At 39.2% G+C, this 24,482-nt stretch overlaps 2 protein-coding genes across 9 annotated transcripts in view; one reads left to right on the top strand and one right to left on the bottom strand.

Moving 5' to 3' along the window:
- Nucleotides 1-8,512, top strand: part of CAPN3 (calpain 3) — a 30,685-nt gene extending 22,173 nt beyond the window's left edge. For all 3 annotated transcript variants that reach the window (XM_032110672.1, XM_032110670.1, XM_032110669.1), the window contains 7 exons: nt 415-472; nt 1,067-1,131; nt 2,149-2,217; nt 2,788-2,866; nt 4,355-4,471; nt 4,938-4,996; nt 5,624-8,512. In XM_032110672.1, the coding sequence (XP_031966563.1) occupies nt 415-472; nt 1,067-1,131; nt 2,149-2,217; nt 2,788-2,866; nt 4,355-4,471; nt 4,938-4,996; nt 5,624-5,650 (474 nt within the window). In that variant the 3' untranslated portion in view covers nt 5,651-8,512. The remainder of the gene's footprint in view (nt 1-414; nt 473-1,066; nt 1,132-2,148; nt 2,218-2,787; nt 2,867-4,354; nt 4,472-4,937; nt 4,997-5,623) is intronic.
- ZNF106 (zinc finger protein 106) overlaps nt 7,708-24,482 on the bottom strand; it is a 41,609-nt gene continuing 24,834 nt past the window's right edge. For 5 of the 6 annotated variants that reach the window (XM_032110660.1, XM_032110661.1, XM_032110664.1 and 2 more), the window contains 12 exons: nt 21,137-21,920; nt 20,706-20,761; nt 20,059-20,204; nt 19,616-19,750; nt 18,654-18,770; nt 18,010-18,201; nt 17,179-17,241; nt 15,505-15,624; nt 14,945-15,016; nt 13,706-13,777; nt 12,891-13,037; nt 7,708-11,899 (listed from right to left, as the gene is read on the bottom strand). In XM_032110660.1, coding sequence (XP_031966551.1) covers nt 11,843-11,899; nt 12,891-13,037; nt 13,706-13,777; nt 14,945-15,016; nt 15,505-15,624; nt 17,179-17,241; nt 18,010-18,201; nt 18,654-18,770; nt 19,616-19,750; nt 20,059-20,204; nt 20,706-20,761; nt 21,137-21,920 — 1,961 coding nt within the window. In that variant the 3' untranslated portion in view covers nt 7,708-11,842. The remainder of the gene's footprint in view (nt 11,900-12,890; nt 13,038-13,705; nt 13,778-14,944; nt 15,017-15,504; nt 15,625-17,178; nt 17,242-18,009; nt 18,202-18,653; nt 18,771-19,615; nt 19,751-20,058; nt 20,205-20,705; nt 20,762-21,136; nt 21,921-24,482) is intronic. The other variant, XM_032110662.1, reaches the window with a different exon arrangement.

Genomic DNA, 24,482 nt, shown 5'->3' with positions numbered 1-24,482 from the left:
CAGGTATAAACAAGTTAGAAATGCAATGCCCTTAGCAAGGGAAGTTAAAGATAAAAACAGATCAAAGAACTACATAAATCAAGTTGCTGCAAATGGGATACAGGAATTTTCTGATTTTGCTATTTGACTTATACAGTGGCTTGAAATTACCAGTCATTCTTTTAGTTGTAGTTTAATGAGCATTATATGGTAACTTCAGATCTACTTTGTCCTGCAGCTTCAAGAAAGAGCTGGACTAATGTCCAGTTTCATGTAAACTGATGTTTACATGAAGTAGAATGCCCTCTGGTTTGAAACATGTACATGCCTAGTTGAAAGTGACCAAAGACTTTACACTTTTAGCATATCAATCCATAAAATTATGTTTCATAAAGAACCTTGTAACCAATTATATTCTCACCACATTTCCATCAGGACATGGAGATCAATGCTGAGGAACTTAGGAACGTTCTCAATAATGTCGTAAAAAAACGTGAGTTTGAGCATGTTTTTACTAACCCTGGACAAAGAAATCTGTGATAGAGCATAATCCCCCACCCCGAGTTACACTCTAAAAATTGTTGATGTTTTCAAACTCAGAAATTTCCTAGTTACATTTCCATGGACATTGCATCTGAGACTTCAGCAAGCTGAACTTTTCACAGAGATGATCTCTACGGTTGTTAGTACTGATAATGTAGAAAAGAGCAGATGTTCATTGGAAGTACCACACAGGACAATAATGCATTTCTCACAGTCTGCAAATGCCCTTTAAAAAAATTTCTAGTGAAGAGGCAAATCTTTCTTCCCCTTTAGTGAACTTTATCCTACAGACCCTGGACTTGCTTAGTAACCTGGATGTTAGTTTAGAGTTATCCAGAGTTTTTTACTGTATATAACAAGTCAAGAAAAATAATATCTAATTCATAGGCAGTAACATTACTGAGAGTCTTTTCAGATTTCTATACCACTCATTTCTTACTGGATGAAGGAAGGTTTGGCTTTTACTTAGATTAGAGTTTCACCTGAGAGGAAAATCACTTGCTGATTTGCATGATTTGTATTCACCTGGGATCATTTATTTCAGATAAGGACCTAAGGTCAGAAGGGTTTGAATTGGAATCCTGCCGCAGCATGATTGCTTTAATGGATGTATCCTTTTCTGGTGAAAAGGGAGTGCTTGAAACCACTCCAGTCCACTATTTCTCACCATCACACACACCCACACAACTTAGTAAGCCAGGGAAACAAAACAGCAAATTGTAGTCTATAGTCAGAAAGCATTCCTGGTTTGGCACATCTTAATTCCAGTCATCTCAACATTAGCATATTTGGCAGAGAAAAGCAAGCTACAGAATGAATCAGTCAGTATGGCACTCTTCTTTAGGTATCAGAGACTGTCCAGCTGATGTACTAAAGCATGATTTTTTGATTATTATTTTTAAAATAAACTCCACATAACTATAGTTCTTGCCAACAAACTTACTGTATTTCTCTCTTTAAGTTTATAATGTATTACATAGTTTACTGTATGCTCAGCTTGCAGTGCATGCAGAACTTGTCTGGAACAAGTACAATACAACACACTACAAGATGCTACATGGGGTTACCTCTGCAACAACGACCCTCAGTTTTCCAGTTTGACATAACACAATTTTGAGAGAATGTAAGTGCATTCAAACATAACCAGAACAAAAGTTAACTACAACCCAGAGCTGGAATGGTTGGAGCCTAAACACATTTTTGAAAATAGCTTTAGTCAACATTTTGCTTACTTCTCAATTTTAAGAAAGGCAGAAAGAGCTTCACTGTAAAGCTCAGATGTCTTTAAAAGCATTGGGTGAGCTTCACATTTGGAGGTATTTCAGAAGAGCCCACTAAAACATCCTACTCATGCACTTTTAGAATAGCTCCAGAGGCAAGGCTCTGTCTGTAGCAGAAGTTTGCTTCTACACAAAGTGCTAGTAGTACTTCACACTCCTGAAGCACTATGCTATGCACAATAACCAAAATGTTTACAAATATTTTACTGCACAGCTCAGCCAACTCTTGATGCTGAGGAGGTCCCCAACCCAGTTTCACATTCATCCCTTCACCAATAGTTTCAGATTTAATTAATTTTATCTTATAAATCTTGTGGGGTTTTTTACCTGAATGTTTGCATCACAGACAGATGGCTCAGGGAAGATAAACTTTGATGAATTCCGACATCTCTGGGACAAGATTAAAAGCTGGCAGGTATTGCTGGTGTCTTCACCTCTCTTCTTCACAGCTCCTGCAGTGCAAATGCTCTACAGGAAAACCAGAACTCTCCACATACACTGCAGCAAAAAGAAAGGCTAAAAATAATCATGAACTTGCTTCTAAAATGAAAAGTAATGTCTCTCCTCATCCTACTTCACAGCCTAAGCAAATAGCCTGAATCTCTTATGTACAGCCTTCCCCCATGAGAGTAGCACAGAGGCATACAAATTGAAGGAGGAGAATGATGGGAACTAGAATCAGGCCTAAATAATAGCTTAATTAGGGTAATAAAGAGGGAGGATTAACAGCATAAACTGAAGTCAAACAAGAAGAGTCTCTAAAGGAGAGCTTTTTTGCTTCCCAGAGATTGGATCTAAATTATTTTACTTTGTGACTGAGAGGAAACCTGTGCTAACAACCCAGACTGCCCAGCAGTGGCAATATAAGGCACGTGGCAAAGCCTCCAAGTGCCTGAGGCACACATCCCATACCCACTCAGTGGGTGCATTCAAGAGGAGTACAAGTTTTTATTACTACCATATATGTATTTTTTTCTTTTTCCAGAAAATTTTCAAGCGTTACGACGCGGATCATTCAGGAACCATTAACAGCTACGAGATGCGCAATGCAGTCAAAGATGCAGGTACTTCCCCCAGTGCAATGTCCAACAGCTGAAGAAACCTTGGTTTGTTTTGGTGCATCACAGGGTGAGATCCAGAACACAGTGCTGCTTTTTAAAGACAGATGCTAGAGAAATTATAAAATATTTTTTTCCCCTGACAGAGCTTCTCAAATATCCAAATGGTAAGCCTTGTATGTCTTGCCAGCCAAATAGGTCTCTTCAGCTCCTCTTTAATGCAATGAGTGATGCTCTGCTGTCTTAAGGATCTCCTGCTTGGGGTCCTGCTGTTCAAGAGACCAGGGAGTGCTGAAGATGTTTGCTCCCATTTAAACTGTGGATTCTGTACATTTGTGTAAGTAACAAACAAAACCCAGATGGAGCAGGTCTATGTCCAAGTTTGCATCACAGGCAACTGGGTCGACATTTCTTGAGTCACATTAATGTTTCTTCAGTACTGAGCCACTGTGGGTTCAGTCTCTTCAACCTGCACAATGAGAAGAAAGTATTTTTGCAAAAATTGCAGTTAATGAAATTCATCCTATAAAGAGAGACTTTGGATTTTCTTGCTTGTCTCAGACACACCAGTATGTTTCTTCCCCGAGGGAGCAGGCCTCCCCCCACAAATGTCTTTACCAGATCTCTGAGGGAATGAGATGACCTCTTTGATCAGAAAATCTGTAGTATCACTATTAACCTAGATGGGACAATTTCAGTGACACTTTGTCTTCAGTAGTATTTTGGCACATCAATGAACAGAAAAAAATGGCTACCTTGTACTTTACAAAACTTCAGTGATTCTATGATCCTTTGCTAAAGACAAAACTACACCTGGATTTGGACTCCTGCTGTGGTAAAAATATGGGTAATTCTTATTTTCCAGGTTTCTGTTCTCACCAGGGAAGTTGTCAATGTAAAAAAAGAAAACATTTAAATACCTCCTGCCCTGACTTTAGAACTAAGAACATTTCACTCTTACAGCACATAAGTTGTGCATGACCTTGCATTTAGCCAACAAACAGCTGTACCAGAGCTGTGACAGACTCTTTCAAGGCACAGTCACAGGCTGCAGCATTCAGTGCCACAGTTTGGTCCCACCATGCCAAGGAGTTGCTTCCTTGTCTATCTTCTGACCACTGTTTAATTGTGTTTTTATAGCAACTTCCTCCTGCACTTCTGTCCCCCAGTTTTAGCTGATTTCCTCTTACCAGGCCCAGCTGAGCCATCAGGCCCTCTGGGGCTGCAGCTCTCCTCTTCACACTTACAGCCTGAGGTAACTTACATGATAAGGGCCCTCTCAAATCATAATTTCAACACATTGCTCCTGTTTCAGGAAAGCAGCTGGACACAGTGAAGCTCCTTATAGCTTTACTTCATTTTGTTTAGCATTGCAGCCGGACTTTACAGCCTGAGCCTCAGCTGGGCCTAGGGAGCGCCTGTAGCCAAACCCCTCCTGGCGCAGCGCTCTCCCCACCCGTGGCCCAGCTGTGCCCCATTTTTGTTTCTCTGCAGGGTTTCGGCTGAACAACCAGCTCTACGACATCATCACCATGCGCTACGCTGACAAGAACATGAACATTGACTTTGACAGCTTCATCTGCTGCTTCGTGCGCCTGGACGCCATGTTCCGTGAGTGGCTGCCCCGGTTTCACGGCACTACCTCCCCTCCTCCCTCCAAACACAGCCATGGATCCACAGAACGGCTTGGGTTGGAAAGGACCTTAAGGACAATCTGGTTCCAAGCCCCCTGCCAAGGGCAGGGACACTCTGCATTGGACCAGATTGCTCAGAGCCCCATCACACTCACAGCAAAGTTTGTTCACAGCACTACTGCCTATGTAGGGTATTAATTATTAAAGAGATGTGCTTAGAGAATCTAAGATATGACAAGCTGTCTCATACAAACACAAAAAACCTCACGTGTTTCACCTTGAGTTAGCTAAGGAAAAATGCAGCAGAAACACCTGCTGACCCCACAAGACCTGTGCAAGTTTGCATTTCACAACAGGAGCACCATTTGATTTCCTGTCTGGGAATCATCTTTACTCACACAGCAATCTAATCTACTCCCTGTATTTTTGTTTCCTTACTTTAGGGGCATTCCACGCCTTTGACAAAGATGGAGATGGCATCATTAAGCTCAACGTCCTGGAGGTAAACTGCTTTATGACAGTATGTCTAACACAATGTCACAATACTAAATTTTAATTGTATTAATCATTGTACATATTTTCAAGGGAGTATTCTATGAACAGAGTTCATCTGAAATTGTCATCTAATTGGTAAGAGGCTGCACAACCTCCTAAAAAATTTGCTACCAATTTTACACAGAAAACATCCACGATCTGCCAGCAACAGCTGCTCTGTAGCACTCTAGCTGGTGCTGAAGGGCACTGCTGTGGCCTCTTTGTATCATCTTTAAAGTCTATCAAAAAACTTTTGAGATTTCTTTTATGAGGCAATTTAATCAAACAGTGATACGTAGTGTTAAATGATAAGGCGGATTAGCATAGTTCTTTACCTTTTAAAAACCTTATTAAGAAGAATTAGAAAGTTTCAACTTAAAAGCATGTCCTCTGTTAGGGAGACCATTAAAAACACCCATCACTTTTTGCAAGGGAAGGAGAAATAGGAACAAGAAACTCAAGAAAAAATTCCCCACAGCCTCTCTACTTCATCCTAAGTGATAGCAAGCAGCTGCCTTCCAGTTAGAGGGTGGTGTCTTCATACAATTCGTGGGAGGATGCCAAGAACTCTTCCATCCTTTAACTCTTCTTTCAGTGGCTGCAGCTCACGCTGTATGCGTAACACCGGAGCCAGCGGCCACCTTTGCCAAGAACACTCTGAAGACTTCCAAGGAACTAGCACCATTCATCCCAACGGCAAGCAAGAGCAATTCCTAATTATGTCGTTCAGTCGCTGAGATAAACAGCACATGGGAAGAAGCCCTTGGAAAAAGAGACAACCATACTCTCATAGACAGGACAGTGCACATAGTTTGTAACTACTTTTAAGCATCCTGACATTTTTCCTTTGGCAACAAGGATTAATTTATTGATGACTGAATTAAGCTTTCTCTGTGTAGTGAAGACATGGAGAATACATAATTGTTCTGCTTGTGCTGACAACGGGAAAGGTCCTCCCTCAGGTCAGGTGAAACTGGGACTGTATCTAACTGTGAAAGTCAGAGGTGTTTACTGTCACTTTGTAATTAGTCATTAACTCTTTGTCCTGCTCTCAGTATTACCCTTTCATCTCTTTGTAATATTTACTGAATATTTCACATGAGATTGTGCTAATTATGTTAATATTATGCAACCCAACAACTCAGTTACAGATTTGGCTGTACAGGTTAGATCTCTGCTATGTGGAAATGGGGGAGTAGGGCACGACCGACTGCAATACCAGAGTACCGCTTATCTAACGCCTCAGCAGAAGTACCAGAACTGAGCAATTGGCTCTCATTTTACTACCCCCATGGGATCTTAATTACACATTTGGACATTTTAAGTGTTTTTCATTGTAACTGCATTCCCTGTAACACTGAGAAATTTATTTGCCCTTTGAGGCAGAAAACCCGGTACACATACAAATCTATGTATCTACACACACAGACAAACGTACTTCCCCCAGCCCTGGTCCTGTTTCCCAATAGTACCATGCATTTCTTTATTGCAAGAGGTGACGTGTAGCAGAATCAGATACTATATCAGCATGACCACTTTGGGAATATTATTCCAATAGGCAAGTAGAATTAGCTTAATGGAACCAAAAATAAAATCAATTGGATTTTTGGCCTAGGCTTTTTTTGGTTTTATTCTGAAAGAACAGATGAAGATGAAATATTGAGCACTCTTCCATCATTCTCCTGAATATACAGAAGCTTTTGGAGTTTATGGCAAGTGTGAAATTAGCTTAATATCTCAAATAGTTTCCAGTTTACTCCTTGAATACACATTTGGAAAAAAAAAAAGCACTTGAGAGGTTCCCTTGCTACCAGCTTAAAGGATGACAGGTTTTTACAAGTACAATATAAAAAATGGAAGGAAAAACAAAACATGCAAGAACGAACAGACTTTGTCAGAACTGTCTACTGAGTTGTCTAGTGGTGAAAAGTAGCAAAGCAATCCACTAATGTAATGCAAAATTTTAAAAACAAATTGTAGTATCCACTCGAAGTTATTCCAGTGAGTAGCTCATTTAACTGAAAGGTCACTAAGAAGCCGAAAACCTTTTGACTATAAAGTTCTTAGTGTTGCCTTGCACTGTAACTTACTCTGAAAGAGTAAGAAAATCCTATAGTTTATCTAAAAAATATTAATTCTCCTTCAAATTCAACTTTTTTTTTTTTTAACCCAAATAATTTTTAAGATGACTGGAACACTTGAAGCCCTGGCTCCCAGCCATGCCTTACCTCCACTGAGCTATTATTTTCCATACAAGTATGGCAGAGACTCTCTTAGTTGGGATGTTCAGAGAAAAAACAAAATCTATCAGTCAAAAGATGAAAATCAGGATTTTTATTTGGGAACTCAAAACTGGTCCTCACAGTTCTGGTGAGTGAACTACCAACAAGCTAGAGAGCTCAAGAGAACCTCCCCTGCAATGGGCCACGAAGCAAGGCAGGCAGCACATCATCTTGGAGGTACCAGTTGGGTGGACAGCTTCACCTCCCTGCCAAATGACTAGGTTTGAGATTCCCACACACTTGCAACACTCCTGCCAGTGCTGGAGCTTCAAAGTGGCCAGTCTGATTTTATCCAGCCCCCATAAAACAGGAAAAAAATCCAGAACAAAGTCAAGTTCTACCAAATCCTGTGAAAAAAATCATTCTATTTAAAACAAAGGAGAAACAGACAAACCACAACAATATAAAGAACTTTATTTTTTTTCATTTCTTCTTTTGCCATGTAAAGTTTCATTATTACAGTCACAGCTTTGTACCAAAGTAAGAAAAGAAAACCATGATCAATCTGTGCACATGTTCTACACAGCTTAAATTACTAAATATTCAATCAAGTTGTTTTATTCCACTTCCATTCTTCAAAAAGACTGTTTAACATTACAGCAAAATGAAATCCGAGAAGCTGGCAGGCGCATTTAACAGAATATATACCTACACAGTTTGCTCTTTGAGGACTAATTATTTTACAAACAGTAGCTGAAACTGTTTCCTTATCCTTCCTCACATATTCTGCAACTCTGGACAACTTAGACTGCTTGAATTATAGTACCATACAAGACTGAAAACCAAGATTAACCTGTAACTGTGTTTTAATTCTACTTAAGGGAAAAATATTTTCCCAACAAAAACATTTCCCCTGCCCTTTATTGCAAGTTTGCAGTTATCATTTACCTTGATCCAGCATGATTGTTCTGTTTGAAAATGTGCATTAAGAACTGCACTACTTCAAACACACCACACAGCCAAGCTCCTGCTATTTTGCAGAAGCCAACTTATGTGCTGGTATATGTTTAAAGTCTGTAATTCACATGTAAGTGACACAAGGTAAGCAGAAGCCTGGATATTTAATGCATCTCTGTACCAAGGGATGCAGCAGTTTTCCCTCCATCCCCTTCCACATACAGAAGCAGCAGCGTTATGCCAGAGTGTTTTGCACTGCCAGATAGCTGTTACTTTCCCCTGAAATTTGAAGGAGAAAGGCGAAACTAATATAGACCAATCCCAAAAAGCCCCTAAAGGGCCTGCCACATGTAGTCATTCATATAGCAAGTCCAGAACTCATTTTTTAACATTTGACTAATAAAAAATCCACAGCTAACCATAAAATAAATCCTCACTCTACTCACTCTTCCAACTCACAACTTTTTACTTGCATAAAAAACAAACCAAAACCAAAAATAAATAGTCCTGAAACCGGCTTCAGATGTGCAGTACTGCTTTTCATGCAAATATTACTGTGTTAAGTGTCACAAGCAGCCCACCTTCCCAAAGTTATTACATTCTTCAACTAGAGGTATATCAGGAGCCAAAACCCTGTGTTGCAAGACCAGAGAGGATCTCATTAATCAATACCAACAAACAAACATTAGTTTGGCATCTCTCTTCTGCAATTGCCTCCAGAAGAAGTAAATGGTCGATTGTGAAATCTGCACCAAATTCTAGCTGGACAAATATGAAACCTCCCCACGTAACTCCAGAGAAGCCTGGGGATTTCCACAGCTGCACAACTTCATAGCAAATCCTTTTAAAATATCCTCATGACAAAGCAGTACAGCATTTTCCTCTGAACCCCTGAGGATTTTTTTAAATTGTTTCTAATTTATGAAGCAAAATTTTTCACTCATGCAGCTCTGCTATCTTCCCACCTCTTACCCATTTTAGGATTCTTAAAATAGATCTGAAATGACCTACAAAGTAGCAAAAGACACCACTGATAAAGCTGGACTTCAGAAGCCCAGACTTTTCAGAAGGATTGTTTTCAAGACAGATAAGGAAATATCATAGACCACACAAAAAGAAAGACTGCTTCCACCAACTAAAAAAGATAAACCTAACAAGCAAATGGGAATGCAAATAAAGTGTAATAACTGTTTGTGGCAACATCTAGTGAGAAGGATCTTTATATATGTTCTGGAAAACAGCTGAAAGAACGTAAAGACTCACAAGGGAGAAGTAACAAAATCTACTCTCTCACACATTTTTCAGAATGCCACTATTGCCCCACTGGCTTGTCCTTGGGACACACCTCCACACCTTCACTGCAGCACAGTCCATGAAGGACAGCTTAGGACGCCCACACTGTTTATGCCACACTTACATGCTCCCTCACTGTGGTTCAAAGAACTCCCAGAAGAACTCCTGAATATCAAAACTTTTGGAAATGGTTTAAGTATTACACAGTCTGCTGCTTTTAGGTCATGAAAAAATCCAAACAAATGCTCTCAGACTTTAGAGCATTACACCCTCCATCATAAAACATCTAAACCATTTAAAGACTTCCCCTGACTTGATTCTCTATTGAATTGCTTCATCCACAGACCACAGAAAGAAAGATAAAAAAAACCCCAAACACCAAAACCACAACCGTACATCCCCCAAAAACCAAAACAAAAACACCCTCAGAACAGCCTGAGGTCTGAGCCACATACTGGGGCTTTTTGCTATCCACAAACATCTTAATAAAAAGTAAACAAACAAAACCAATCACCACAAAAGCACTGGAACCTCAGAGATTCCCATGTCTTTGAAGTAGGATGCTACTGCATCTCATTCATATTTTACTCCTGTCTCACAAAAAATACTCATCAGTGTCAGAGCAATTCTGCTTGTTTGCTAAGGTAATACAAAACCAGTGTGCTCCAGAGAAGGCCCTGAAGCTTCTTTATTTGATGGCAGTAGAACATCCATGGGCTTTCCTCAATCATTCACTTTCTTGGCCTAAAAAGGCTTCTTTATAGTCAAAGAAAGAGGCTATAAAACTTATTTGGTCTATGGCTGACAAGTGTGAACTTGTAAAAAAGATACCCAGTAAAAGCAGTAGTCCACTCAGTTTTCTTGGGAAAGCGCTGGATTTGTGTAGAAGCAGCTCGGTTTGCTGTCTTCACCTTCTCTTACAGCTTAGGAAAATCTCTGCTTATTTTATCCTGAGCAGCAAGTTAGGCAAAAGTGAACACAAAGCTCCTTGCTAGATTAGTCTCAGTGTTAAGAGGGTTCTTTGCTAAATTAGTGTTATTAGGGGAGAGAGGATGGCAGGTGCCAGAAGTGCATTTCACTGAACTTCACAAGGTGAACTGATTCCCCTCAAGGGACACCCGCAGGGGAATCCTGACAACTTGAAACAGTCTTCCCTTTTGCACTGGCCTCTCTGTGGTACTTGCTGTGCATTAGTAGAAACAAGACTTTTACATGTGATATGCATTTCATATCCTCAGCTTCTGCTTGAGAACATTAGACTTTGAAATCCTGCTCCGTTCTTTCCAGTTGAGTTTTTGTGAACTTGATGTAGCCCAAGCCAATTAAGTCAGTTCACAACAGAAACAAAACACTACCAAAGTGGATGCACAAAACACACAGTGCCTTTGCATTTCTCTTGGTTTGCTCTGCCATGAGGATATGGCGCTGCAAAGCTCACTAAGACTCCATATAAAATCAGCAATCCAATTATGGTGTTTTATCAAGATAGCAGTGGTGGTTATGCTGGTCTTTAACTAAAAGAAAAACAGACACCACTTACTTCTTTCCCATACATAAGGACCTATATTGAAAAAGACGAAGATCGCAAAGCATGTGAGTAGAGCCACTGTTCTGGCTGTTTTGCTGCTACTGGCATCTCTCTCAAGAAATAACCGCTTTCCTCAAAATAAACAAAATACCTCACAAGGTATGGTATCTACCACTGTATATATTGTGCCAGTTATAGCAATTTTTACACAAGGAATAAAAAATAAGTTACAATTAACATTAAAAAATTAATTTATTCCAGTCTCCATAAAATAACTCTTCTTTTTATGAAGAAAGTAAAAATGTACACTGGATATTCAGGTTACATTGTTAGAATTTGTGATATTCTGGTTTGCAGAATTTTATTAAAATCAGCTAAAAAACTGGATACAACAGAACCAGACATGTCTTAGACACATAACAGGCTTCAATCTGAGTTTGCAAACAGCAGCACCTATTGTAATCTAAGTCTTCAACACCCCTTTGGAGTTCCCAAAGACTATGCTTTTTAAAAAAACAAATAAAATCACCTGAAAAAAACAAACAACAAATAAACAAGGCAGACAAGAGGAAGGAATATTCTTGTCCATCAATGAATTAAAAACCTGCAAGAACTTGGGCTAAGTCTTAATTACCAGTCTTATTTCTACAGAGTGCAACACAACCTGCAGTCTCCGCAGCAATGCATTTCAGCCCCACTCAGTTTTTGCATTCCAAGTGGGAAAAGAAAGAGGAAAGACTGGAGTAAGAAACTGATGTTATTTGGAATAATTATGACATACAAAATTACTTCCCAATGTGGGAGGTGAAAAGGTTCATGAGTCAATCCTGCTGTCATCCTCAGCATGTCTTTCAATGTGTCCTACAGCATCCTAGAAAAGAACCAGAGAAGTCAATTAAAAAAAAAATCATTATAATCATCACAAAAAAAACCCACAAAAAACTTTGCAAAGGATTCTAGAAGCTGCAGTGAAAGTCACATTCTAGATAATATACATTTGTTTGCCTTAAAGCTTCTCAAAAGGTAAAAAATATCATTGTCAAGCTACTAAATCATAAAGTGTTTCACATACCACATCATTAAAGGGAAATAAAACGCAGTTTCCTTTTTGATTAGAATAGCAAATTAAATAAACACATCATATCCAAAGCCACTACTTAAAGAGAAATTAAGGATTTTACTGTTTGTTAATTCTCAAAGAAACCTCCTTTCTTTCCATATTCTGGAAAGCATTCAAAGGAAGGCAGTTTCTATTGCCAAGGACTAAAATGCAGATTTTACAGATCAGTCTGTAGGTAACAGCCCTCCTCACACTCATTCCCCAATCCTTTACACATGACTTACTCCAACTCCTATGCCTTCATTTTCACCCCCTTCTCTGTTATAGCTGTTATCCAGAAGTTTATGCATTACTTATTTAAAGACAGGTTTTGCTAACAAACTCATGTGAAAAATAAACAACAATGAAAGAGGTAGCGATGGATAAAAATTAAAAGGATAAAAACCTTTTTTCAAGGCAGATGTTTGTTCATGTTATAAAGACATCTTTCCTTCAAAAAGTTTCCTAATATCTTGAGTAGAATTACTTTAATAATTTAAGAATTCCACCATTTCCATGTAATATTTTAGGATCAAACTGTTTTAAATTGACCATATGTCAAATTATCACAGCTGCACTCTTCATCTGCCACAGGCTCAATTGAACCCTGTTAGCCTTGGATGACTGTAACCACATCCAGTCAAGCCTGCCAAAACTAGAAAAACTTAACCCTTTTTAAGAGAAATAGGGTCAAGGCCCACAACTGTGGTGATATAAAGTACTTAATATTATCAAATGCAACTATGTTATTTCAACCACATACCTGCTTGGAACCTTTCCTGGAAGTAAAGAAAGCATCACAGTTCTTCCAACGACATTTCAGGGTCTGAAAATTTGGATTGGTGTGGTCAGTTAGCAGGTGTTGTTTCAGATGGTCCACAACTCCAAAAATCAGTGAACATCCATGCCACTGGTAAAAAAACAACACACCACAATAAGCCAGGAAAATACAACTTTTGCTAATGCTTTTCTTCCTGCAATTCCACAATATTCTTCCAAGACTGTAAGCATGCCTGCCAACTCCTGTACATTTTGTATCTTATTCCACTTCCATTTTCAATGGTCTCTGTTCCTTTAATTACAGCTTTACAGAAATTCTTCCTGCCTTTTAGCCAAGCCTAGACCATCAGCAGGAATAGCAGGAGGAAGAGAGGACTTAAGCCTTTACAAGATTCAATCTTACCTGTGACAAAGTAATTTGGAATTTAATTAAACTTATTTAGCAGAGTAAATCAGCTTTTCTGTGTCACTCAGCCAAAGTTTTTGGTTCTAAACAGTTACATGTCACTATCTAAAAACTACCAGAAAGAACAGTAATTTAAACTAACAACTTGCCCCAAAGCATATTTATATATATATATATATATATACACACACAATACATATTCTTTTAAATATAGATATAAAATAAAACTAGTGATACATACCTAAGTGATGTATACTTTAAAAAGTACATACACATTTAGAAAAAAAAAGAATTATAAAAAAATCTAAGGTCAAGCTACCCAAGACTAAGAGTAGAGGCCACCCCCAGAAAATTCAGTAACAAAGGAAGGCTGAAAACATTTTGCTAATTACCCAGCATCGATAATTTTGCATCAGATTAAGCCTCACAGCTCTGACACTGCCATCATAGCATCCTGTGTAGATCTGTAAAAGAAACATTTATGGATAAGCAAGCTGGGAATAAAAGAAAGGAAAAAAAAAAAAAAAGCAGTAAAATTTTGAAGGACACTTCAGTGTAGGTAAAAACTATGAAATATCAGCATGCAAGGCTTCTACCTATTTTAAAAATAGGTATAACCAAATTCTTTTAAGATTTGCATTCATAGTTCACAAAAGCCTACAAATGAATAAGAAATGCTTCCATAACCTCTTTTGTTCAGTGTCATGTGTGTAACAGTTCATAAAACTTTAAATTATGGTAGTATCCACTGAAGTTAAAAAATACGTAGGGGTAAACATCAAATTATTTATGTCCAGGACTTAACCAATTATATGTATATCAAAAAGGGATGGAGAGGAAGTGTGTGGAAGAACATCAGAATTTCAGAAAGACTGATGCAGATTCTTTCACTCATCACTAAACTTCTCATCTGAACCCTTCTTCAATTTGAGAATGCCCACAACAGATCTCTGTTGGGGCCCAATTCAAGCCTCGGGTTGGACTCATGAGATGTGATGCTTGGGCAGTATGTATTCCAATTAGTAGGAAATCTGTTTCTTTGGACTTTTCTGTTACTACAAATCACTACTATACCTTGCATTTTACAATCTCAAAGAAACTTTGCAAGCAAATTCATAGACATGCAGACAAATAAGTGCTTTTAAAGACTATTTTAAGAAATATTTATCCAGAAGTGCTTCTGAAACTTATCCTGCAGGGCAGATTCATGAAGAAACCTGTATACCTGAATCAATTGCACACCTTTCTTTATGTTCTGTCAACGGTTACTAGAGGTCTGACTGTGGGTGAAGTATTTCTCTAGCATCTGAGTGATTCCCTTGAGTAAAAGTCAAACAGGACTAACACTTGAAAAAGCAGAAGTATTTCACTATTTCTAGAGTCTTCACTGTAATCATCACTGCAAAAAGAACTATTGTTTTAAGACTACTGTAAGCTAAATGGTGATTTTTCCCCAGACAATAATATTACATAAATACAAAGCTGTTATAGCAACTTGATTTTCTAAGAACAACTTGGAAATACAGCTAAACAGCAGGTTGATTTCTTTATCTGAAGAAATTAAACCATCTTGTATGCACCTGTAGCAATTACAACCTTCTCTTTAAGACCAGTGAAAAGAAGGGAGTTACCATGCTCTTATGGATGGTCATACACATGATCATATCTGTGTGGCCTCCATAGACTTGCAAGCGGTCGTGTGACTTTAAAGAAACAGAAACAGACACTTAATAACATGACATTTTTTAAGAGCCATTTTTCACAGACATGCAAAGGATAATACTTCCAAGAGCAGTTTCCTTGGTAGCAATTAAACTGCTGTGGTGGATTCCAAACTTTATAGCTACCTTGAAAGCTCACTTTTGCTTGCTTTGCTTTTGGGAGTATTTTTGTCCAACTAAGCACTCGTTCTCTCAGCAAACAAAACTAATATTTCCCCACTTTTCTGAGCTGTCATTGTCTTGGAATAACCCAGGTTCTAAAAAAATGGTTTAGGTTACATTCTTTAAAACCCATGTATTTTGGCTGGTGAGACAACTATATATACTGAGTGACAGGAAAGAGAGGGATGGGCTAGAGACCAGCAAGTACAAAGATGACTTCTATTTGACTTCATTTGACTATTTGACTTCAAAATCATTAATTAACACACATTAGGATAAATGTCATTAGTAACCACCTACTTGCTTACCTGTAGTTCATAAACACGAACAAATTTATCCAGACATGCTGTCACCATGACTTTCCCAAGAATGTTCACAACCGTTACTGCATGGTTGTGGCCCTTATAGATCCGTACCAGCTCTCCAGTCTGCATCAAGAAAAAGCAAAGGTAAATAGGGGTTTGATTTGGTTTTTCTTGAACAAAAGAACAAAATAACAAAATGGTTCTACCTAACCTAGATAGGGTAGCTAGGTTCAATTCTCACTACTCAGAAATGGAAACACGCTTTATGAGACTTCCATTCCCTGTGAAGGCACTTAGAGATTATGATCAAATACTACTTATTCTTTTGTTTGCACATCCTAACACAGAGCCATTCCAGTACAACAGAAATGCATGGGTCTCTATAAAGTTCTCTCTTCTCTTCTTCTGCTTCTGAACGTGAGCTACCAGTGTGCCCAGGTGGCCAAAAAGCCAATAGCATCTTGGCCACTCCCAGGAATAGTGTGGCCACCAGGACCAGGCAAGCGATTCTCCCCCTGTACTCAGCACTGGTGACACCACACCTCGAGTGCTGTGTCCAGCTCTGGGCCCCTCAGTTCAAGAAGGACACTGAGGTGCTGGAGTGAGCCCAAAGAAGGGCAATGAAACTGGTGAAGGGTCTGGAGCACAAGTGTAATGAGAAGCAGCTGAAGGAGCTGGGGTTGTTTAACCTGGAGAAAAGAAGGCTCAGGGGAAACCTTATCACTCTCTACAACTGAAAGTAGGGTGTAGCCTGATGGGGGTCAGCCCCTCTCCCATGCAACCAGCGACAGGAGAAGATGAAATGGCCTCAAGCTGTGCCAGGGGAGGCTGGACACTAGGAAGAAATTCTTCACAGAAAGGGTGATTAGATTTTGGCATGGACTGCCCTGGGAGGTGTTGGAGTCTGTGTCCGTGGAAGAGCTTAGGGAAAGACTGGATGCTGACAATGCCATAGTCTAGCTGACATGGTGGTTTTCGATCACAGGTTGGACTCTGATCTCAGAGGTCTTTTCCAACCTAATTGATTCTGTGATCTCTTTCCATCATTAGTTACATATTTCCACCCATCCTGAAACTAGGACTACGCTACAAGTATTAGGATCAAGGATCAGTTAGCAAATTCAGCTAAATACACAGAAATACACTTTTTTTTGTCAACTAAAATTTCCCTCTGACAAAGTTTTTTAATCTAACTTATTGCATAGCTACATGAATGCTTCTGCTAGGACTGAGGGACGATGGTGTAAAAGAGGGAGAGAACGGTAGGCTAGAGACAAAGCATTCATGATAATACAACAGCTTTTGAACCATCTAGCTTGGAACATAGTGTTCCTCAAGTTCTTCCAGTAATAAAGAAACTCTTTCCCCACCAGAATATCTCACATGGCTTTTCTCTGAACCCCTTCCATAATTTTGTAGTAATATTTGCAAAAGCAAGATGCCCAGATAAAAAGGCATTGCCTATCACGTGACAAGAGTCAGCCCATTTATGTAGCCTCTTCATGCCTCCAGAGTTACCTATAGTGCATAGTCACATTCACAAAATCATGAGACTTTCTTTTCTGGAAGCAATCTGCCCCAGCAGTCAGTCAAATATTCAGGAAATTCTGACTTTATAGCATAGGAATTCAGTGCCTTAATAGCAAAAGTCATTCCATCTTTCTATAGGAGACTTACGTGAATATTGTGGGCATGGACAGACTGATCGCTGGAGCCACTGAATACCAGATCATTCACAACCTTACAAAAAAAAAGAAAAAGTTTATATTTTGTAACAGATATGGAAATGGGTAAGGAAAACATTAAGACACTGTTCAGTTTAAAGTCGTACTTTAATATTTCCTAAATTTGAGAGCCTTAAAATTAATCAAGGGTATGAAGGAAAAGGCATGCACTGAGTTCTTCACATAAGAGCTAGAAAATATATTACAATGATTTTTGACACTTCACAACTGACATAAGAAGCTGTTAACTTGCAGCCCACCAGGCCAACTCATCCTACCTATGGATTATTCTCACAGACAGCAAATATTATTGCTCAGCAGCAAATCGGGGACCAAGCAAACTGAATGGAGAATGCTGCTCTGCACATGCACAGCAAAGCCCAATGTTTCCTGGAAATCTTGGACATGCTGCATACTTATACGCTGCTCACGTAAGAAAAATGATGCTCCTAACCCCTAACAAGTGACAGGACAAGAGGAAACAGCCTCAAGTTGCACCAGAGGAAGCTTAGAATGGATATTAGGAAAGAGTTCTTCACTGAAAGGATGTTCAGGCATTGGAACCGGCGGCCTAAGGAAGTGATGGAATCACTATTCCTGAAGTATTCAAAACACAAACATAGATGTGGCAGCTGGGGACACGAGACATGGCAGCCAGAGACAATTTCCCTACCAAATTGCTCAGTTTTTAGAATTTAAAATAGAGAAATCCTCTATTTCCTATCACAATCTGCTCCTCATTTTAAGCATTCTTTGTCCAAAATGTATTTTCAGAGACACTTACCTTCATGCAGAGAATAGTCTTGCTGTGACCTTCCAGGGTTCTGAGAAGCAGCCCGTTCCGCGCATCTCGCACGCTGATGGTGCAGTCATAGGAGCCCACCACCAACAACTTACGTGCTCCTTCCTGAGCTGTGGCTAAACAGCTCACTGCTCTAGGGCCATGGCATTCAAAGGTATCAAGCTGTTTATTATTCTGGTGGGGGAAGAATGAAATGGCATTTAAGAATTAAAATTTTGCTATGACACTGACTAGACCATCGAGTCCTTTCTGTGTTGTGCTTGTTACAGCAACTGATTTCAGTTTAGTAACACACAAGATAGCAGTGGTAAAAATTTCATCTTAACAATTAAGTTTCCAAATCAAGGAAATAACTCCTTATGTTATGTAGACCAGGAGGAACCTTAAGAAAAAACATAACAGTACAGCACAGTAAGAAAGAAAGGTAAACAAAGAGACAGGGAGATGGGACAGCTTCATGCATGGACAAAGTAATCAACCAAAAGGGGCCAACAGTGACCATTTATAACAAAATGCTTTCATTACAAATACATTTACTACTGTAGATAAAGAATGGAAAGAAACACAAAGAGGAGAGAAACAGCATCACAATAGGCTTTCAGGTGCCAATATTTAAACAAACTAACCTTTATGCTGAAAGTAACCACAGTGCCATTTGAAAGACCTGCATAAAGGATCCGCCATCTACTGTGTAAACAGAGCACTCGATCTTCCAATTTAAACTGTTCCATGAGCTCTTTGGTCTAGCAATAGAAAGAGGTACTTAAAGATTTCATTAACTGAAAATAATTCAAGGAAAACAGCCTGAAATGAGTGATGATTTTCACTTTTTAAACCAACAGAACTGGAGAAAAACTTCTGAAAGTCTGGTGTCACATGGCAGTTTGATCCTCAATCAGGACCATCTCTAAGGCCTCACTGCACTTCAGCAACCACTTATAACCCTGAACACTTTATTCTAATCATAACCTCTAATGTGCATAGAAATTTAGACTACTGACTATATATATACACACACAGATGAAAACCATCTGTTACACAGCTGAGGTTGAGGATTCCCCATTAAGTTCCCCACAGGGAACTTAAGGGCTTAAAACCTCTGGCAGTTTGCTCTCTGAAGCAGATACTTGTTTTCTAGTCCTTCAAGTCACAGGTTGGGCAAGCCTTTTTATCACTCATCCTCAAATATCCAGCTTCAGGAAGCCTCAGTCTGCTCTTTCACCTGCCCTCAGTGTAACAGATACCTGTTCTCTCTATGGCTGCTCTACCGACAGAGCAGAGAGCAGAGCTTTCCATAAGCAATAAAGTTAGAAATACAGGAAGACAAGTAAGAATCATGGCCAAACAACTATTCTTTGGTGTTCCCAACATCTGGGATCATGCCATGCTGTTCTGACAAAAACGTTACTGACAAGCTAGCCAAAAGACTAGGGTAGTAAATCAGTTAATGGTTTGATATTTGTGGGGTTTTTTTCCCTGCTCTACTCTAATGAGTCCAGATCACATGGGTTTAAAAGGCTTTTAAAATTTTTAAAGAAACACTTGCATAAAAATGCAGGATATGTAAATTGAAACAGAGTTTGAGTACCTGGATATTGTAACAGTTGATAGTGTGGTCACTTGAGCCAGTGTAGAGTGCAGCATTCTTCCCATTCGTCTGAGTGACCAGAAGGCAGTTCACTTTTGAAGTATGGCCTTCGAAGATGGCCACACACTTCCTGCTCTAAGAAGGAAAGCATAGAGCCTGTCAGCATAAAGGCCCATAATACCTCTTGGGATATGCACCTAACAGAACAGGGCAAGACAGCTAAAAAAAATCAGGATACACACAGATGGCAATCTATCTCCCCTTGTCCCTCTCATAGGGAGAAGGGGTTGGGGAGGTGGAGAAGAGATGTTTAAGAAAGGACTAGTATAAAATAAATGAGGTGCTTGAATAAGCAGCTGCTTCCTTTACTACACAGTGAGGCATTATAAAAGACAACCTTGTGATTGTAAATAATGTAACACCACTCCCACAACCTTACTTACAACAAGATTGTAGGCACAAACTGTTTTGTCTGCTGAGCAGGTATACAACAAATTCCCAAAAATTTGAATAGCATTCACTGCAGCCAAGTGTCCCTCAAAGGTTCCCTCCGTAGGTTCTTCATCCTCACCTGGCTCCGAAGACACTTCTGTAGGACAGAGACATGTATACTTTTGACTACGGGAACACAGTCAAGAAAACACCCTGCTGTGGTTTGTACTGCCAACCAGCAGGACTATTTCAAGGGCTCTGCACCTTAAAGTCAAATTTCATTAGGGATTCCAGCAGGACTGTGAATATGACAGAGGGCAATATAAAGTGTTAAAAAGACCTTCATATGACACTAAGTCCAGAAATACCTTTAAAATTTAAAAGAGATTGTACTACTGTTTGTCCTAGAGCTCTACAGAGACTGTAGAGCAAGGGTGTTCATGTGGGAGGGCAGGGAGATGTGGAGGAGTCAAGACACAAAGCATTCAATGTAAGATGATGTGAGTATATGTCACTTCCCACTGCAGTTTTGAGTGCAAGCTTTTATCTTCAGGGCAAAATTCCCCTATGGAATTGGAAGCAGGTTGATCAAGACTTAAGTCAAAGTCCTGCAAGATACTACATACAAAGCATCAGAAGGAAAGCTTAAAAGATGTACCTGAGGAATTCTTTGATCCTCTTAAGGATGATATGGAAGTCTGTGTCTCAGCCACACTGTAACACAAAAATAAACAGCAGTGAGATTGGACTTTGCATGTTCATTTTCAGACAAAATACTGGAGTAAGTAATACCCCAAAACACAAGACTCTGCAGTTAGTAGTAAATATGCTGTGACAGGTAAGCTCAAAACCAAACTGGGCAGCCCTCTTACTGTATTAAGAGAAATTAGTAGGAAACAAGACACATTTGTTGACCAAAAAAGCCAAGTCAATTTTTATTTTCCTTTTTATTTCACTCCTGAAGTCACTGATATAAGACTTTCTGAATGGGAAAAAAAAAAAAAAAAGGAAGAGAAAAAAAGGGAGGCCTCTTATGAATACTATATAATACTAATAATTTTACTTTTGAGAGGTCTACAATAATCTCACCTTCTTTTCCCATCATTCCTATAATTTGTGCCAATCTCACTGGTGGAGCTCACTTCATCATAACCAGAGCAAGATGCCTCTAGGACTGCTTGATCCACAGAGTTGCATGAATCCCTCTTTGATGGACTGTCTGGTTTCTCATCTCCTGACTCTGATGAACCAACATGAACCACCTCGCACTGAGGCGCTGAAACTTCCACTAGTTCCAGAGAAGCATCACTATCATTCTCGTCTTTGTTTCGTGCTGCATGAGCAGGAACTCCTCCACCCTCCTCTCTTGGAGGAGTAGATGTAGTAACTTTTTCTCCTTTAGGAACCTTTCCACCCTTGACTTTCCGGACAGGCTTGGAGTCAATCATATCCTGCTCTGTATCGCTGTTGTCTGGCACATGGGCTGCCCTCAGAGTCTTCTTCTTCCTTAACCTTCTCCTCCTTCTATTCCCCTTCTCTGCTGGGACTGCAGCAGTTGCCAAGTGCTGCTCAGATGGTTCTGCTGACAATTTGGGGGTTTTATCCATTGGCATTTCTAGAAGGACCGAATGCTTTGAAAGAGAAGTGCTACACTGACCCAGTAAAAATCTTTCAGCAACTGTATCATTTGCTTCTCTCTTGCTGAAAACAAACATTGAATGAGGTGAAGTGTTCTCAAGAAGTCCAGACTGTCCCTTGTCTGCAGCAGGCTTGGGGACATCTTGATTAGTGTGTTGGAAACAAGCTGTCAGCTCTGATAGGGATATGGCTGCCGTGATAACTGGATACACTGAAGTTTCCTGGTTGGTCTCTTCTAAAGAAAACAGACTAGTGTTACATTCAATCTGTACAGCAATAACTATTTATGCAAAGTGTCTCGCCCTGTATGTTCTGTTTACACTTAATTGTGCATGTAAAGTACATATTCCTACATGTTGAAAACTATGTGCACATGAAGATCTGCTATTTCAGTCAGCTATCCAGCCTTTACAAAACATAACTGGGGAATAAAATGTTTATCCTTGTACATAGAAATAAAAGGAATGGGGCATATCACTCAAGCTGCTGGCTGGCTATATGCTTTTAAAGTTCTGACAATATCTAGTGAATCCTACATTGTTGACTTAAGATGCTACCACCCCTCTCTGTGTGCTTCCTTACCAGCTGTCCCAACTGCTGTAGAGATGATATTAATCAGTGCATGCCAAGTACGACTCAGCTGTTCAGTGACACAGTTTGAAAACCTTGTGCTTAACCCATCTGAATTATTGCAGCTATTATATACAGTTATTTCTACCAAGTTACTTGGACCTAATTCAAGGTAGATAGTCATGCACAATCCACTCTGCAGCACTGTACCTTTATCCTGGGAACAGCAGCAATGTAAGCCATGAGGGTACACTTTAGTTAGTTAGTTTCGTGTAGACTATGCAATGGGGTAAACACACTCTCCCTGTAATTTAATTTTGATTGAATTAATATGAACTAAGTGATCCAACCTCTCAGCTAAGTCAGACTAAGGGCAGCATCTCACAGCTGTTTCCCACACCCTAAAATTCCCCAGTTGCACTTGCGAAAACTACAATCCAGAACAGGATGTTTCAAGTTCACTGCATTCCTGGGGTGGGAACATGCAATGCAAATGGGAAGTTGGCAGTATTTGAAACACTTCCCTCTTCCAGTCTCTCAGAAGCCAGCAAATTAAACCCACAGTAATGCTTGGCCAAAACCACATTACACATCACAGGACAAATCTGATGCTTTGGAATTACACATTCAACTAGAAAGAGCTACAATGCAAAAATCTCACCCACACCTTCCTCAGATGGGGGATTCCAAGATAAAACTAGAACTTGCTGACAGCATAGGATATGTTGCATTTAAAGTAAATCAATGGAAAGATGTTTTTCCCTGGACACATAGCTGTCATGCACAACTGCAAAACGCGATAGAAAACCCTCTGTACGGAAGAAATGAATGCTTAGATGAAGTTTGAATGAATTACTGAGTTGAATTATAGTGGGAAGAAGGCACACAAAACTTTAAATTCTGAATACACCTCTAATATCATGTGTCACTCATTTCCCACAGGAAAGGGGAAGGAAGTAACTTGGTCACTTTATAACAGGAAAATAATAGTAACCAGCAACTTAAAATTAAACTTCTAAACCCAGAAGTTATTAATTCTCAGCACTTGGAGTGCTGAGGGTGTTAGAAAAAGAAGTAGGAAATCACCATGGCAATGGAAGAAAACAGAATCACTCAGTTCCACAGGTGGGACACACTGCTGGCATTTAGGGGAAACCAAATGCAATCAGCTCCCTCAAAGCACAGCTGAGCTCATTTCCTAGGGAAGCTGACAAGCTAAATGTGCAACCCCAAAAAGTAAACAGTATGCCTCAGAGAGAATTCCTCTTCTTCAAATTACAGAATTTTCCTGAAGTTAAATGCTTATTTCTCCCCAAATTACTAAATTTATCTGATGGCAAACTCATTTTAAATGTAGCACATACAGAAGTTCATCAATACCAAAACGATGATAATTTGACAAATGAACATAGAAAGAATATTCTTGCTTTTAATATAAAAAATAAGTTTGTAGGAAATGGAAAAATATGCTAATGTGATTAAGAGCTTTCTAAAGTAATTATTTAAGTAATAAATGTAGCTATACCCTGAAGGTTCATCTTCATAAGAGAAAAAAATAAAAAACCTCTTCAACTTCTCTTTTGTGAAGTCTAAAGATTCTTCAAGCAAGACACTTCATGCCACTGCAGCTAGTGATCACTAAATCTTTCCTTAGAAGTGGAAAACTGAGAATAAAAATGACACTGATACAAATAAAAATTTCACTGATGTTTAAGCATAACAGTATGGCATATGCCAACAAAAACAGGAAAGCAAAGGAAAGGCTTCCTAAAAGTTGAGTCTTAATAATGCAAACAAACACAAAAGCTGATTCTTCCCCTGCCCCAAGTTTACTTTGGTGAATACCCAAGAGCTTCACATTCCTTTTCAAATCCACCAAAATGAGATGAAGCAAAACTCACAATACTACATTAATGTATTGCAACAGAGTAGAATACAGGAAATGCAATGGTGACTAAAAAAAAGCATGAAAACCACCACTTGTATAATTCTACATCTGAAGCAAACTGAAAAAAGGAAAAAAAAAAATCAAATTCTTGTAATTAAAGAACTCTAATCTTCAATTCAGCCAACATTCATCTCATGCTTGAGAAGAAAAGTGCTTAGAAAGGTAGAAAATGGCTTTTTCCAATAGTATTGTCCACCTCAGCTGGAGGAGAAAAAAATTGCGTTGGCTATCTTTAACAAGGATCAATCTCACAAATGTTTTTCTCAAATTACCTAAGTT

Source organism: Corvus moneduloides, chromosome 6, assembly GCF_009650955.1.
Source record: "Corvus moneduloides isolate bCorMon1 chromosome 6, bCorMon1.pri, whole genome shotgun sequence".
In the NCBI taxonomy this organism is placed as follows: domain Eukaryota; kingdom Metazoa; phylum Chordata; class Aves; order Passeriformes; family Corvidae; genus Corvus; species Corvus moneduloides.
The sequence above is the reverse complement of the archived record's forward strand: the minus strand, read 5'-3'. Positions and strand labels throughout refer to the sequence as shown.